This window comes from Ips typographus, linkage group LG4 (assembly GCF_016097725.1).
Source record: "Ips typographus isolate SLU linkage group LG4, UJ_Ityp_2.0, whole genome shotgun sequence".
In the NCBI taxonomy this organism is placed as follows: Eukaryota; Metazoa; Arthropoda; class Insecta; order Coleoptera; family Curculionidae; genus Ips; species Ips typographus.
The window spans coordinates 9094927-9111971 of NC_138425.1; the positions used below are offsets into that span (position 1 = coordinate 9094927).

The 17045-nt window shown below is 33.8% G+C and overlaps 1 protein-coding gene across 12 annotated transcripts in view; it reads left to right on the forward strand.

Moving 5' to 3' along the window:
- Positions 1-330: 330 nt before the first annotated feature.
- sky (GTPase-activating protein skywalker) overlaps positions 331-17045 on the forward strand; it is a 28448-nt gene continuing 11733 nt past the window's right edge. For 2 of the 12 annotated variants that reach the window (XM_081977345.1, XM_081977344.1), the window contains exons 1-7: positions 335-885; positions 2537-2866; positions 2932-3221; positions 8203-8327; positions 12761-12907; positions 13723-13875; positions 13935-14129. In XM_081977345.1, coding sequence (XP_081833471.1) covers positions 2613-2866; positions 2932-3221; positions 8203-8327; positions 12761-12907; positions 13723-13875; positions 13935-14129 — 1164 coding nt within the window. In that variant the 5' untranslated portion in view covers positions 335-885; positions 2537-2612. Of the gene's footprint in view, positions 886-2536; positions 2867-2931; positions 3222-8202; positions 8328-12760; positions 12908-13722; positions 13876-13934; positions 14130-14469; positions 14524-15865; positions 15896-17045 lie in introns of all 12 variants that reach the window. The other 10 variants (XM_081977342.1, XM_081977340.1, XM_081977341.1 and 7 more) reach the window with 10 other exon arrangements.

The following is a 17045-nucleotide window of genomic DNA, read 5'->3' on the forward strand; positions in this document are numbered from 1 at the left end:
ATATTTCTGTTTCCTGCTTGATGTTCTGAGATTTCTGTTTTTAAGTGCCAATGGTTCATGAAGTGAACCACGTATATGGATGTGGAACTTACACTTTACAGTCACTGTTTCTTTTTCATAATGTATAATGTAATTTTTTTTGAAACACTGGATATAGAAAGAAAATCAATTCTTAAGAAGCACCCAGTACCTGCAGTCATGTAACGCATAGAAATACAGATTTCTGTTTTGCTGGTTGCCTATAGTGTCAGCCTTTTGACGCAAAATTCGAAGTATGGATTCTCGAATCAGCTGTTCATTATGTTTATCGAAAATCGACCTGTCAAAATAAAATAAGTGTTTCCAAACCAATCTCAAATAGAACGGTGAGACAACTTAACAGGGATCTCCGTCTCTGTTTCCTAAATCTTTTTGTCACGTGCGTATCAGTAAATAGTGATATACCCGGTGTCCCCGGGATCTCCGTTTATGAAGCAGGAAAGAAAATGCAGTTTACGGCGGTCCGCGTGAGTTAAAAGTACGGATTGGGAGTGGCTTTAACCGCGCATCCGATAGAGATTCGTGAATACGTGAATGCCCGTCCGTATTTCTTCCACTTTTAGTACACCGTGTAGAGCGGTTGTAGAGATTCGGACTCTCTTTTATACAAAAGGCAATTGCGGAAGTGTCGAGTTTCGTATTCGCACGCGGACGTTTCTGGTGCGAAATTGACCTAAATCGGCTTGTTTACTTTTCGGGATACCGCGGACAAATCGTGTGGAAAAGTGGAGGTGCTTGGTGGAAAAAACGTAAATAAGGACGGTATCGATTTGACTTGGGGCTCGATCTCATGACTTCTCAACGGCGGCACGGCCATTCTAGTCACAATTAAGCCAGGCAGAAAGTGTAAGTATTTGAAACAAAACAGGTACCTTTCGCATTTGTTGTGCAGGCTTATAACTAGATAAGACTTAATTGGACTTATAAACAAAGAACCATTGCATCTTGTGAGGTACCCACACTTGTACCCTACACCACATACTCACATAATTGCAAGTCAAATAAAACGTTGAACAAGTTTAATGTTTGAAAGATGCTGGTACCCCATGTAGAAGAGCACTTCAAAACCACAGCTATTGCTGAACCAATTTGGTATCATAATGATAATCTGAACGTAAGGTAATAGGAGGCAAAATTGTGAATTAAGTTGATTAGCAAATTTCAGACAATCCATGAAAACCATGTAAAAATCTGGTAGAAATCCCTTGAAGAAGGCCTTAGTTACTTAGGACTGATTACACCTACATATTATGTAAGGGCACCTTATGCCAGATTTTAATTTGACTGTGACATTTTTTGCACATGTGATCTGTTACAGTCCAGTTACAACTTTGCCTAGGTGAACTCTCCTTCTTAATTACATACCTTGCAATCCACCACTAGTTAATTTCATTTATGTATAAGGGAATCTCAAGGAGAATATAGACAACCAGAACCAAAAAGAAACCCAGAACCAAAAAGAAATACTCTACAGGTTACTGGGTCTTTTTGTTGTGTCTCCAAGATACAAGTTGGAGTAGATTATTCTACACCTAATTTTCTAACAAAATAACAAAAAATGTATAGTGTTAAGTTAATATTTGTGTATAGAGAGTCAAACAGGACAGTTCACTAAACTGTAGCAAACCCTTATTTGAACCAATAAGAACAAGAATAAGAAAGTATATGGAAAAGTTTTGTGAATGTAAAAATTAAAATCCTTCTTGTATTTTATTTGTAAATCTTATTGTAATTTTATTAACTAAAAAGTTTGTAGGCACACATGAATCATTTTTATTAACCAACAGTTGTATAACAATGAAGTAATGAATAATTGATAATCTGTACCTACTGTTTGATGTTAATTTGGATGCATCCTTTGTGAAGATCCAGGTGAAGATATTCCCAAATTTGTAAAATGCCCACCCATAAACATTACCTACTGAATGACTGCATTATAGGAGGCATTATACCTGTAAGTGTTTTAAGAATTTTAGAAAAATTTATTAAGAAAATCTATTAGGAGTGTTTGAATTTGTAGGCACTATGGTTTTAGGCTCGGTTTTAGGTATTAAGGATTTTAATGTACATACATAATTCAGGGGAGTGATATCATTACTAATCCAGTACCTAATACCTATATCTGTTTACTGGATTATTTGTTGTTGAGAATCATACCCTATGATCTAAACATGCTTACTTTGACTCAATTGATTCAAATAGGAATTTAAAAATCCTATGTTTAAATAGTTATGAGCTTGTGTCATTTTTTGGTTATTAGAGGTCATTAGAGTCTACTCAAGGCTACAAAGCATTTTCTAAACTCAGCACCACACTTATTGAAAGCACCAGCAGCCATAGGATAATAAAAGTCCTTTTGTCTTCTAACCTTTGGCTGTAAGTTTTAAGAAAATGCCATACATTCCACAAAAACTCTTTCTATTCAGTGATCTGAATTGCTCTTCTGACTCATCTGATTTACTGGTTGAAAAACTTAAAACAAGGACTTTTGTTGCAGGTGATATCGCAATGTTCCAAGATCTAACATAGGCCAGTCCGCATCCTCGCAGGCTGCGCCCGTCACCTTCTCCAACATGCTGATCGCCGAAGGTGCGGCTGGTACCGCCACTACCGCCACCCCCGGCTCGCCAAACGGCGCAGCCGCCGCCGCACCCCCTTTCACATCATTGGTCGATGTCTCGGGCGTGGTGAGCGTTCCGCCCAGCCCTACGTCACGCCCTTTGCGCACTGTTGCCGATGTGCGGTCGTTACTGCAAGCGGGGAAAATACAGGAGGTGAAACAACTGTTACGGGCAAATGCGTGGCCTGCCAATCATTCAATTAGAAAGTACGTTTTGCCCGCTATTGTTTGTCTTGGGTGATTGTTTTAACAGTTTACCTTATTATTTACAGAGAATTGTGGCCGTTGTTATGTACCCAACATGCCAAAGCTGGGGGAGTGTCCGGAGATGGATTTTATTGGGACATGGTGGTGCAAGTTTTCGGTTCTACCGACTTGCCAGATCGGTTGGTAGCACTACCTCCTTTTGTAGAACCATCACGTTGCCACGCCTATCACTTGACGAGGTCGGGCAGGGCATGCGCCGATCGCGTAGTAAGCGTACTTGGTTACGCATGCCCCGACATCGTATACAGCCCGGCGATATATCCAATCTGCGCTCTTTTGCTACATTATGTTACCGGTAAGAACACTTTATCATTAAAACCGATTCTAATACAGTTTAACCTCAAAAACTACCCAGTACATAATTAATAAAAATGCGAATGAGCATGGGCTAAATTTAAAACTGGCGAATATCTATTTTGAGCGGAAAGTGTATTCCAATTTCAAGCCGAACCACTTCAGGAAGGATTTTATGAGTAAACTCACTCAACTTTTGATAATTATATGTGTATAATCCATCTTTAACGGTTAAAATATCAAAAGCTTTCTGCAATAAACATTTCAAATTCTCGTTACGACCAAAAGCCTGTACAGCATCAAGCATAGTTGAGACAGACATTACTCATTTTGTTTTTGAACTTATTGCTGACACCGTTGATTATTGACAGGAGCCAAGATCCAAAAAGTAAACAAATGATTGGGTGGGATCTGAGTTTTCTATAATATCAAATGTTTTGGGGTATTGAATTTAAATGGTGTGGGTCATGGAGTTAATGGTACTTGGAAAAACTGCAATTTGTCTGCAGATGCATGTACTGACAAAAGAATCTTGAACAATTTAAAGAGATTATCGGTTTGTAGGCACAAGTTTGTAGTATACAAGTTACGCATTTTTGACAAAGAATGGGATCTGTCTTTAAGGAGTCATATAAAAAGTGAATTCTCGCCTGTATGTTTCTATGGCCACAGCTGAGAGGAAGAGACACCAAGAAAAAATGTAGGAATAGTTCCAACTCTTTCAGAGACTCCAAAGGTTCATCCAAGACTATCCGATAACACTCTCAAGGCAGGAAACAAGCTAAAAGGGTCTGAAACAATCTGCTTGTTTGTAATGGTTCATGGCGAATAGTAGCTATATCAACCAAAACTAGTTTTACTAACAAGGACTATAGTTACGTAACGTCTTGACATTGCAATCAAATGACTGTTATCGGATCGGATGATCTTGCGGATATCCTAAATGGTATAACCGGTGTTGAAAGTAAACATATATTTTAGAAGAACGTTGAGAGGTCAAAATATTCAGTTGCCAAAATATTGCTATTTTTAGATCATCTCAAGTGTGATTTAGCACCAGTGTGCCACAAGATCAGCTGACGACCGATTTAATTTTAGCCGATGAAAAGTGTATTAACTTTGAAAACATAGTGATTACCAGAAGGTAGTACTAGTTGCTTACTGAGTCAGGCTTAATTACTGTTGCTAACAGTGACTCAAAAGGTCTCAAAATCTACTGAGAAAATTTTAGCTAAAACTGATTTCTTTAGAAACCAGTTTTCATACTTGTTTTAATAGCACTGAAAGCTGATTTGTTTGTTTACATTTTAAGCGATTATTTGAAGATCGTAAAAAGTTTGAGTAAAAACAATTTCCTGTGATTATGAAAGGTGGCAAGCAGTAGCGTTTTCTGAAAAAGCTTCTTAAGCAGAATCACTTGATTTTGTATTTAAAAATAGTAATGTTTCGTGATTTTCTGCCGCTACCGGTGTCAGCGGCTCAATTTATGAACTGTTTCATATTTGTTTGGATAAAGTCAATTAAAACTGACATTCTACCGTTGAGAAATCTCGCGGGCTACCTAAATATTTATCCGCGTATTCTTTGGAGTGTTTTACACGAAAATTTACAATGTAAACGTAGATTTTTTTTAAGTGCCAACTGTGTTTATTTCATATTTTCAGTCGGGGCTCACCTCCAATTAAAACAAATTTGCCTCAATAAAAGGCGGTGTTAAATTTAATTAGGCTGCTATTTGTCTAGCTTATCGGGTTATTTTTAATTCAATGTTTCGTTTTCGGAATGAAATTGAAACTGTACTCTATTCGCCGTTGAAAAGGTCATCTTAACCGAGGTGAAATTGTAGTTAAATCTGCCAGAGCTATTTAATAAGCTAACAAGCCGTAATTAACCGGATGCGTCACATGGTCTGATTAATGTTAATGTTTATATGGTATAGGTGGGTGCAACAGTCTTGAAAATTTGTTCAAAATTTTTAGATAAATTCCAGAGTTGTCGCAGCCCAACAAACTACAAGAGTATAGGAAATAGTGAGAAAGAAGTTTAGTGTTCACAAGTACGAACAGATACAATATAATGTTGTTCAATTGATACACAGTATTCTAGTCACATGCTTCAAAATCCAAATGCAATAGCCAATGTTTATGAAGAAGGTTGTGAACTAGCAAATAAGTAAAGGGTGGACATATCTTTAAATGTCAAAGTTGTCTTCTAAGCTTGTTTATTATTGCCTACTGTATAAGACCCGAAAACTGGGATTTGTGACAATTTTGATTATATTAGCTAGCTACTGTTTGACATAAAATTTCTTCAAACTTAATTAGAATTGTAATGTATTCCACTTGAGCTTATAGTTGTTATAATAATTGATCTATTGAATAGTGATTATCATCAACATTATTGCTATTTTTAAAATTAAAATGGTTGTAGGTATCAGCCTATGATTTGTTTTTTAAATGTGTTCTGTACCTAATAATAGCATTTTCATATATTTTAAGGCTGACCTTATAAAATATAAATTGGTGATTTATAAAATCAATACTTTCTCAAATAATATTTCATAGAAATCAATGATAAATCACTTTTAAATAATTTGGAATTCTGCCCACTCTACTGTTGGATTTTGAAATATTTCTAACAACTGACTTAGATGTTTTGTTTAAATTGTACATGTATTTTTTTTATCAAATAATCTATAAGCAATCCTGTAAAATAATCTCAGTTCTGAAGGTGTTTATCTTATTACTGGTGTAGGCAATTTTTCAAGTTGTCTCGTATCTCCAGATTATCGAAAAAATCGCTGTTTCAATCAAGAAAATTCAGAATGTAACTTTTCAGATTTGAAATTTGTTGAAAGTGAGAATAAACCTGATTCTTAGAACCACTGGTAACAGATGAGTCAATTGATTGGAGATCAAAAATCAAATTCCTTATTACATTTTTATTAAAGATAATCCGGTTATAAATAGTAAATTAGATAAACGTGAATCGTATTTTTTTATTCAATTGAAGTTATTTTTCACTTATTCCTAACAATGGGTCATCATGAGTTTCTCTTCTTACTGACTGTTGATTTTTGCAGGTGGTTATAAATTCATGACCGACAACTTTCCAGAGGTTATAAAATGCTTTTTGCAAGTCATGATTCACCAGACTGCTAACTAGTGGTAATATTAAGGTTGAATTGCTTTACATTGATAAAGCAAGGTGCCAGCTAATTTGCTAGTCCTATTATTTAATTTCAAAACTATTTTGTGATAATCGAATGTCTTATCAAAATAAATGGCATTATTAACTCTGAGTTTATCACTGAGGTGTCTAATAAAATTGCATAGACAATGGTGTCATTTCCTACCTTTATTGTATGGAATGTTTACCTTTTGTAACTGGTTACGTAAATAGCTAACATTTACACCGTACTGTTTAGCTACGATCTGGAAAGACACTCCCTCAAACTTAACCGACTTCTGACTACCCTGTATTTTAGACAACAGAACTGTGGTAAAACAAAAATGATTTTAAAATGCGTAACTAAGTTTTGGCTCATTTCCCTTTCCAGAAACAGATTGCATTGCTCAGCTTAGTTCGTTTTCCTCGGCTTGTCCCATAAACAAGCAGTTGGCATATTATTAAATTTGCAATGCAAAAACGAATTAATGAAATATCAAACAAGATTAATAGTAATAAAAATCTGTGTTAATCACGATTTAGACAGCTTTTATTGACCAGTCAGCGTTAAACAGATAACTTATATTAATAAAAACTTCATCTTTAAATCTTCGTTAATAATATTGAATTTTTTGTTTTGCTACAGGAATCAGGAGTTAGCTATAGGCTTGCCGATGAACGATTATTGAACTGATATACCTACTTGCCTTATCAATAATTGTTTTTCCACTGCATTCACGAATATGACTCAAAATAACAAGGTGATAAATTAAAAATTGGAATCCAGTTTGGAACGGTTCCTTTCCTCGGAAAGAATGTTTGGCACCTTGTCAAATTGCTCGAATGGTCGTGGACAACGCAGGTGACGAATTGGAAATTCGCTTTAATTATTACTTTTCCTCGAAGAAGTTATGCTTGGAATAACTTGATATAAATATTCACTGGGCAGAATTTTGGCTTCGTGACCGAAAACATTTTGGTATTAATAACAACAAAACAATAGGAGAATTAAGTGTGTTTACTCAGACGAAAATTTAGGACAACTTTTACAGTAGTATGCTAAGCTGTTTGCTATTTAGTAACACATTTTGTTAAGGTTAGTTACTGTTATACGTATAAATAAGAAATTGTGGATATGTCAATCCCATTCTGAGTGTATACTGCCAAATAATACCTCAGCCAACAATTTACTTTATGACTGTTTACTTTTGTTGTGTGCAAATGTTAAACTGGTTCAAAATGAAATTCACCATCAACACTGTTAACCTTGGATACTGTTAGAAATTTTAAAATGGTGTAGGGTACCAAATTATATTGTTCAATTATTTTAAGAAACTGTTCACAAATAATAATTAAAAATTAAGCTTTTAAGTTGCTCAATAATTGGATTTATTCCAAGATTACTAGATGGAATTATCAAAACTCAACTTTTTGTAGGTCAAATTGGTTTGGGTATTATTAGTTCATCTATAACACCCCTGATTCACAATTTACATGCAATATTTTAAAATTCGTGTTTTAATTACAAATCCTAAAATAGCTATGTGATTTGTTGGAGACAAGAATTAATATCTAGAAGATATGCTTCAGAAAATTGCAAGCTTTATATATAATCATAACCTTGCCATAAAAATATGCATTCAATGTAGCTCAGTCGACCTCATTATCCTCAATTTCACGGTCTCTCCAGATATTCATGTATGACGGCAAAGCAGGCTTGCATTATAGAAAATCCAGTCTGGCACCAATAATTGTCGTGTCACATAGAATATTGATCTCCAAAACGCTTATCTCATTATCTTTATTTGTTGCAGAGGAAGAAGCTTATCACTGCATGGCTAGTTTAGTATCTTGCAAAGAAAAGACTTTTATAACGCAAACGAAGCTTCTCTACGAGGTGACGTGGAAGACTGTGATGCAAATATGTAGGAAGCACGTGGTAAGTCTCAATCTAGGTTTAATTGCTGGTTTAGAGCATTACAGTGAGAGTGTCAGGCCCATTTGTCTTCATTTAGGTGCATTTTGTGTCAAGAACGGTAATTTTTTCAGAAAGGCGAGAAGGAAGTCGTGGGTTGGTCGTCCCACTAGTTGCCAAGGCCATATTTAGTTTTTCTCCTCTAAATAACCTAATTTATAGAGACTGCTCGCTTATAAAATACCGAGTGAATTACATTTGCAAAATACGCATTAATATTATTATCATTATTGTCATTGAAGTATTCTCTTAATTCAGTTGGGCGACACTGATGTTATCTGATGTTATGGTGATTGACAATTTGCTTTATTAATAAATGTTAATCAAGCAGAATCTTTATAGCTTCTTTGGCTTTTAAGTTAGTTAATATTAGAGAAAATTCTATAAAAATGTTTGGATTTTAAAGCTGAAAACAACAACTGGATATTCCATTCAATTCTATCTCATTCAGAGTAAATCTTAAAATAAAACTTTTCTAATAAACAGACAGTTTGTTGTAGTTGTAGCAAAAGCATCAAAACATCTGAGGAAATTGAAAGTTTTTAAAGTTTCCTATTATCAACAGTTTGAATGAGGCATTTTATTAGTTGACTTTTGAAATATTAATCTAAGTTGTCAGTTTTTTTAGAACAATCAAAAAACGATAAACCAGTTTTTGAACTATTTGCTGACCTGAGATTACACCTGCATAAGTTGCACCATTTTTATAGAAATCACCTTGTAAATAATTTATAGGGATTAAAATGTCCAGATTAAATGGTTTGATTACTATTGTTTTATTAGAGGATTTACATTTTATAATTGATATTTTGAGTGGATGCTTTTGCAAGCTACAAGTGTTTTTACCAGTGAAAAATATGAGATCACTATAAGATAAAGGCTCAATCACCTTAGTGTGGTTTTACCACACTGTTTTTATTATATTATTATTAATGTGTTTTATTGTTCACTTGGTATATCCGTACATTTTTACTCTTCTATCCACATGTGGTAATTTCTGAAACATTTAAATGTAACTTTTCACAAAAGTCAAAAACTAAGTTTCTGATAATATTATTCAATAATTTAATTAATAAGAACTCTTGTGGTAAATGCACTTTTCCTTGTGTTTTGACATTGGTAGTAAAAAGTCAAATGTAAGAAATATACAAGACATTGTTGTTAAAAAATGTTATTTTATAGGGTTAGTCTAATTTGCCAAGAAGCTTGAAACACCCTGTTTGTTTTGACTTATTTTAATATTGAGCAATAACTTGTTATTTTGATAATTCTGCTATTATAATAATAAACAAGTTTAAATCTATTTATGTAATCATTAGGAAAAGTACTATTTTGTGCTCAGATTTCGTCCACATACATATTTTGTCAGGTTGCTAGACAAGGACAAACCGCGAATTTGTTTTCTTCCTGTTCAGTTAAACGGTAAGTTAAGGATACGGTTAGTTTTTCAAACGTTCGTGCAAAATAACTGAACTTTGAAAACGCAGGCAGCATTGTTTATTTATATGAAGACATTATGTTACAATTACTTTGATGATAAATCGGAACTAAACAGAAAGTTTGCTATTCAACCATTTCAGTACCTTTATTGAACGAGATTTAGTCTCCAATGCTTCAATTGATACTGATTTTGTTTTTAATATATTCTAAACACGTAATACACGTAGTGTGATAAGCAAATCAATGTGTAACATAATTAATGTACGATATTCTGATAGCCAAATCAAAAAACCTACCAAGTATCAAGATATGTACGCTAATTATATTACAGATTTATATGGAAGATTTAATTTTATTACCAACAGTATTACGCAAATTATTGGCTTGTGTGGTTTAGCCAACTCGAAATTAATTTCCTTCCGAACCTAGTTTTAGGACATAATGCAAAAATATTATAAAATTAACTTTTATAGTGTTGTGTTGGATTTAAATTCAAAAGTGAAGAAAACTAAATCATAAAAGTTGTTGGTTCAGGCTGAAAATTTAAGGAAAATGAGTCGTAATATTTGCTTCTCAAAATCACATTTATCTTATAAGTAAAGTTTGGTTAAATTATTCTATAGTTAATGTGAACAATATTGTTCAATAAGCATCTACTTAGAGTACTACTTATTGCCATCATCCTCCAGTTTATCTATCATTGCTACATTTTGACAAAGAGAAATATAGACGATTTGTCGTACTTTGCTTTAGTCGCTGACCTTTGTGTCATTCTGCTATTTATATAATCTGACTGTGACATTTTTCAGGTTGAAAATGCCAACAGTGTATGGCACTGAATCATTAGGCAGAATAGCACCACTGGAAATGTTAGATGCTGTTATGAAGAGCATCTTCATGCAAATGTTTTACCATAAAATCTGTCAAATTTACAGGAAAATTGATCCTTGAAACTAAAACTGAAGTCATCTAATAAGTTTAATTTTATTTGGACGAGTGGGAAGTACTGCATTTCAATATCGCACATCCACAAGCATACTCATTTAATAATATTAGGCATGACGAGTGTTTTTTTTTTTTCTAAGTTATAAAATGTTATGCAATATTTAGTTTTTGCTCACTTCTACGAAAGATGCTACTTACCTAAATGTATATGCCAATTTTGTAATTTATAGTTCTGTCGAAGGTTTGAAGAACTTCTCTGGTATTTCTTAAATAAGCAGTGAATTTCGGTTACTCTTTCAAAATTCTGATTTATTGGAACACTGCAGACTTTGTATATGTTTTTATGTCCTGTTGAGTTTTCTGCTAATAATCAATTTGGAGCATATTGATACAAGTTTCTGTACTGTTTCAGCCACAATAATTATTGTACCTCCTGCAATAAAATAATACATGTTATTCATATAATGCCTATCTAAATAAAATTTGCTGGCTCTCATCAGCGTTTACCACCCACAAATAGGTATTAGGACAATCGATTTCAAATGCGTAAGCTTCTTTATTGTTAGTACCCTTATCATTTATTTGCTATGCATGTTTCATGTTTCATAGTTGCGTGACTTTGTATCGATCAGTTAAGAATCGTTCTTGTATGCCTTATATGGTTTTTTCATATAAGCACTCGACGGAATTTTTTCTAATGACTTTTTTTGTACAACATTATCGTGCAAGAAATACACTGCAACATTCAGTACTGGAGCGGCTGTTTAGAGCTGTATTGAATTTCTTATTTGATCGTAAAAGCCGCATTAAACTTTAATTAGTACACTTTTCAGTTGTGGTTTTATGTCACAGTATATTTCTGTATGTGCTTATGTAATTTCGTTTTGATATCCTTAAAAAGTTCAGGAACCAATAAGTAAAAATCCACTTAAATGTGATTTTGATTGCTTTTAATTATAATGATAACTGAGAGAGGACAAATTGTTTTTACAATAATTTATCATTAAAAAACTAGTAGAAACAGGAATTTTAAACACTATGTTGAGAATGTAAACGATTTACTTATTGTGGACAAGGACTGGTTAAATAATGCATTGCTGTTGAAGTCAAAATACATGCATTTTACCTAAGCTTCGGCTAACCGCCAAACTCTAAAATGTTTCAAGGCAGGGGACTCTTTTTAACCGGTAATTATTAATTACCATTCTGCTCCACTTTTGCACCGAGTTATTTAATATACTTGTGGGTCCCATTATTGAATAATAGGTTTGTTATGGGTAGCTGTCGCGTTTGAAAACTGAACGTTAAACCGAAAGTTTTCCTACAACAATAACGGTTATGTATTATATTGTCAGGATATTTAAAGAAATAATCTTGACAGGTAGTTTTCAGTCAGTATTATAATTTAGCCAAATAGCTTGAAAGAAGCAGGTTAAGTGAAGTTACCGCTTTTTTTACCTTCCAATCACTGTAGATCAAAGGAAATCGACTTTATTGAGGTTGTACCCACAATCTTTTGTGTTACCTACTCATCGCAGAACTTCTGGTTCAGAACGGCTTACTTTTGATACTTTTTGCTTGTTGAATCCAGCTGTGATGTAAACTACATGCAAGTCTTGCTGCTTTAAATTACTGAGATGATCAGTTCTGCCACAACCGATTTTGTCCCATAATTTGCATTTTACATAAATTTTCTTTGATCAAGTGGCATTATGGTCTGAGGCTAAACATTGTTGCCAACCCAGCTCGTACGTCTACATCAACATATTATTACTAACGAGTAGGTATATGAAATCGAAACTGATACTTTTGAGAGGGAAAACGAGCATCAGGTTACCCAGTTTTATTACGTACAATTAGAGTTTATTGCAGTTATCAAAGTTTTCAAAATTCAGTATAATGTTACTCAGACAAATGATCAAACTGGTTCGGAATTAAGAACCACCAATTATACTATTTTCCTTGCTATGTTTATGGTACATCCAAAACTAAGATATTAAAATTTGTTTCAGAAAGGTGCAGCCGTACACCTTCAACGTCATTGTACCGTCGGCATGGCGGAACGAGTCTACATGGACTGGATTTGGTGGATTTTCCAAGGTCTACCATTTCAGCACTTGGTGCGCATAATGGATTGCTACTTCCATGAAGGAGTTAAGGTAAAAAACGCAGTTTTTGTTTGCTGTAGCCTACTGAGAGCGTTATACAAGTGTAAACGTGCCGTGTTTATTTCTTTTAGACACTCCTGTTTATATGCTTACGTCTAGGCTTTATTTTAAATACTCTCTGCTTTTCACTCGAAAGGTTTCTAGCCAAGATCTGGCATATCGGTGAGATAATAGATAACAACGTTAATATTTGTGAAGTTTTTACTTCAACCAGATTGTTTCAAATATAAATTAGATTACTTGTTAAGTAGGTGGTCAACAACAGCATTATGTAATTACGTTACGATTAAAAGGAATTCATGTAACATCTGTAAATCATATACATTTTTCAATCTGAATTACTTAAAGTAAGTTTAATTCAATAAAGTAATAACGTGTCTACGTTAATTGCAAATCATGCCAGCTGATAATGGATTTGACTAGATAACTTAACAATATAATGTCTACTTGTGTCTATTGTCATTGAAACTGAATGACTAATGCAGTATTTTTATACTTATTTTCAGGTTTATATTAATGATTACTTTTAGCAAATGCCAGTTAATTACATGATTTTAAGCTGCTGCTTTTTATTCAAAATTTAAATTAGGGTTTGTGTTTTTGGTTGTTCTTTAGAAACAAATATACAACAACAACAACAAATATACAGGGTGGTCTTCCGGGAACTGCATTGATCGATTATGAAAAAGATTGATCGATACGGAAGTCAATGGTGAATCTCGCTGTTTTAAATAAATTACTATGTATATTGTTTGTTTTGGGGAATTCTAGACATAAAAAAACTAAAATGCTTGAATTTATTTTAGGTCCTATACCGAACAGCCATGGCTATCTTGTTGCTGTTCCAGAAGTCGTCCAACTCGTCTGAATGGTCTGCCGAGATTCAGAAGAACGGCGTGGACAAAGCTTTGAACAAATTCTGCCGGGAAATGCCGGTGACACCGCAAAAAGTATTAAAGGTACCTGAAGGTATTCGGAGACTCATGTACGAGGGCGCTTCTTTAACTTTTCTGGTTAGGTCGCCTTCGGGATACGAGGGCTCAGCTCGTCGTACATTTCGCGGGTGTTCATCAAGACTGAAATGTTGCTTAAGAGCCGACAGGTAATGCACGGATCCAAACAACTTGTCCGGTCCAGATCCAGTGAGAACTTGCCAAACAGCCAGAGCCAGAACAACATCCAGATGGTATCTCATACTTTGACTATACGAGAGGTAAGCTACTGTCACCTTCATTATAGTTAATTTAGATGACAAATTACGCCTCAGTGTAGTTGGTTGAGTGAGCAATCTGATTTTGAGTGACTTTTCAAATTTGATGCGTATGTGGCTAAGAACTTTCTTACTATATTTCTCATGGAGCAGTCAATAAGTATATTTACAAAACAAATATTTATTGATTGTTACTGGTTACACACATTAGCAAATCTTGCTGTTTCTTTTCGACATCTTAAAGTAGTGCTGAAGGTTTTCTTCCATTATTTTACTATCAAGGATTTCTCTTGATTCTCTATACCTGACAGGACGATTTTATATCGGAAATTGGTTCTTTCAGCAGGATAAACTGAAGAAAGCCCTTCACACTATTCACTATATGTCAAGACTATTTGTAAGTCTTCTGATTGAGTTTTTCTTTTAGTTTGAGAGCGCTTTTGCATTTTTTATTTTCATTTGCCACTTCTATTGTTGATTTGTTATGATAAACTCCTAAACACGACTGAAAGTTTCTTGTTAATCGATGTCTATTTTTATTTAAATTTTACCAAAAGCCTAATAACCACACACCTTTTTGGTTTCGGTTTGGTCCACATTTATGTGGACTGTGTTCCACAACTGTCCGATTTAATAAAATATTTAATTTCTTACTAATACAGAAGTTGATCTCTAGTATGTAATATTTTAAATATTTTGGAAAACATGAGAAGTATATACACATATATCACAGTCTAAAGATATAACATAAGTTAAGTTATAGTTATATTCTTTATACTGTGGTATTATCATCAAACTTTCACGCAGTGTTCTCTAATCAAACAACCATAAACTAATAAACATTAGAATCGTTTTGTTTGAGTAAATCTAATTAGCAACAATCAAGTTTTTTTTTGTTATATGTAATAAAATCTAGAAAAGCCAAGTTTTACTGCCTTTAAAAGATAAAACCGTATTTTTTATGTTTTTTAAGAAACCATCAGTCAATTAATTGGTTACTGTCAAGAATATCACATTCGTTCCGCAGATTCTGTCTAACTATCCACTTAAGATACTATTATTACTTTACTACTAATGGCAGATCAAAAACTTGGGAATTTAAGTTATTACACCATACTGAAGTACAATAAGATATCGATTTTCCGGAAATCTTTAGTTATGAATTTTAATAAAACACATCTGTATGTATGTAACCTATCAAAACTAAATACAAAATTACTATTAAATAGTGCAAAGCCCCACTTTGATATATTTTGCCGCGTTTTAGTTTTTGGCACACGTTCTACATCCTGCTACCTCATTTTTTGTTGTATTTTCCTAGTTCTGTCGCTTTTTTAACATTTGTTTTGAGTGTGGTGAATGGTGTGCGGTTCTTTGTACATAGTTTGTGTTTCTTAACGTTCTTTCTTTTGGTCCTGGCCACTTTTGCCCATGTTGTACTGGATGAGCGTGTTCACGATTTACGTAACAATTTAACACGTTTTTTCTTTTGGAATTAGTACTTTTGTGTAAAAATTAACAAGTTAACCGCGTCTTGTTCGCACTGCATATTTTACTGATTTTGATAAATTTTGTTAAGATTGTTTCAAGGGTTTTAAAATTACCATTTGTAACAAGACGCGTTTGGCTATTGTGAAATGAGTCAACAATGCAAGTTTGGCTTTGCAAATCAATATTTTTGACTCAGTTCCAAAATGTTCGTAAAGATATTTTTTGAACCGTTAATGTTGGTTTTTCAGAAAATGTCCGAAGAAGTGTACAATGACATGGTATTGTATTAGTTTTATTTCTTATTTGAAATGCATTTACGTTTGTTTTCGTCTTGTTTCTATGTGTCATTCTAACCTCTACTCTATACGAATGCAGTCCTCGATCTTGACGTGTATTGGCATTGGCAACAGTAGATGTGAAGTTTATAGGGGGGTGTCCTTGGAACGTCACACCTCTATACAAAACTGCAGTGTTGCCGCCTAACGTCAAATGTGACACACGACTAAGATCAAGGCTAACAATCACCATCATTCACATCGATATTTAACCTGAACAATTTGTTGCATGTTTTGGGGATTAAACCAAACAAATTCTAATATCCATCTCATTGTCATTTCTGTTCTTGCGTGTGTATGATTTCAGCTTGTATTAAAAATTAAACGTTTAATTAACCCGTGGGGAATCTCTGATTGCAGCATCAATCAAACTGATTGCGACTATACAGTGGCGTGCGAGCGCGCCACTGTAAAACTGTTTTGCCGGCCAAAGTAGTTAGATCAAAAATAGTAATAACACAGAATTGTTTGTTTTAAGTGATCGAACGCAAACGTTTATTATTATTAGCCGCGATTAGCGGCAGGAACGTAATAACATGCAAAACTGGTTGACAATAATGATGAATGACCGCTAAATTCAACTGTAGCGAAAGGCAAATGTTAGGTGTAATGGTTATTAATCCGGTTAAACTTAATAGACCACACTCTATGCAACTGTTTATTTTTGTGGGCGTAATTTCTTAATTTTTTGTTACTAAATATTCAAATCAATAGTTTATTTGTATTGTTTTAATTTATGTGGTTATAGAAAAACATGTGTTTTTTCTGAAAGTCCTTAATGTTTGTAGGTTAAGGTAAAATACCAGGAGGATTATCAAAGGCAGTCATCCCAGTCTCAAAATTATTTTAGGGATAATTGTCTGGAACACACTTCTAATCCAAATTTTGCTAAACATTGTTTATCCTAGTTAATCGGAAGTTAGGTCCACTACTGTGTTAATTAAAAGACAAAATTTTTGAATTATGTTTCATCTTTAAAAAAATTTTGAAAAAAATATGGTTGTACAGAAGTGACTAGTCATTTGAGGGATTTCACTAGATTCTATTTTTAAATACTACCAGAGAAATTTAATCAAAAAAATTGTTGAAAATA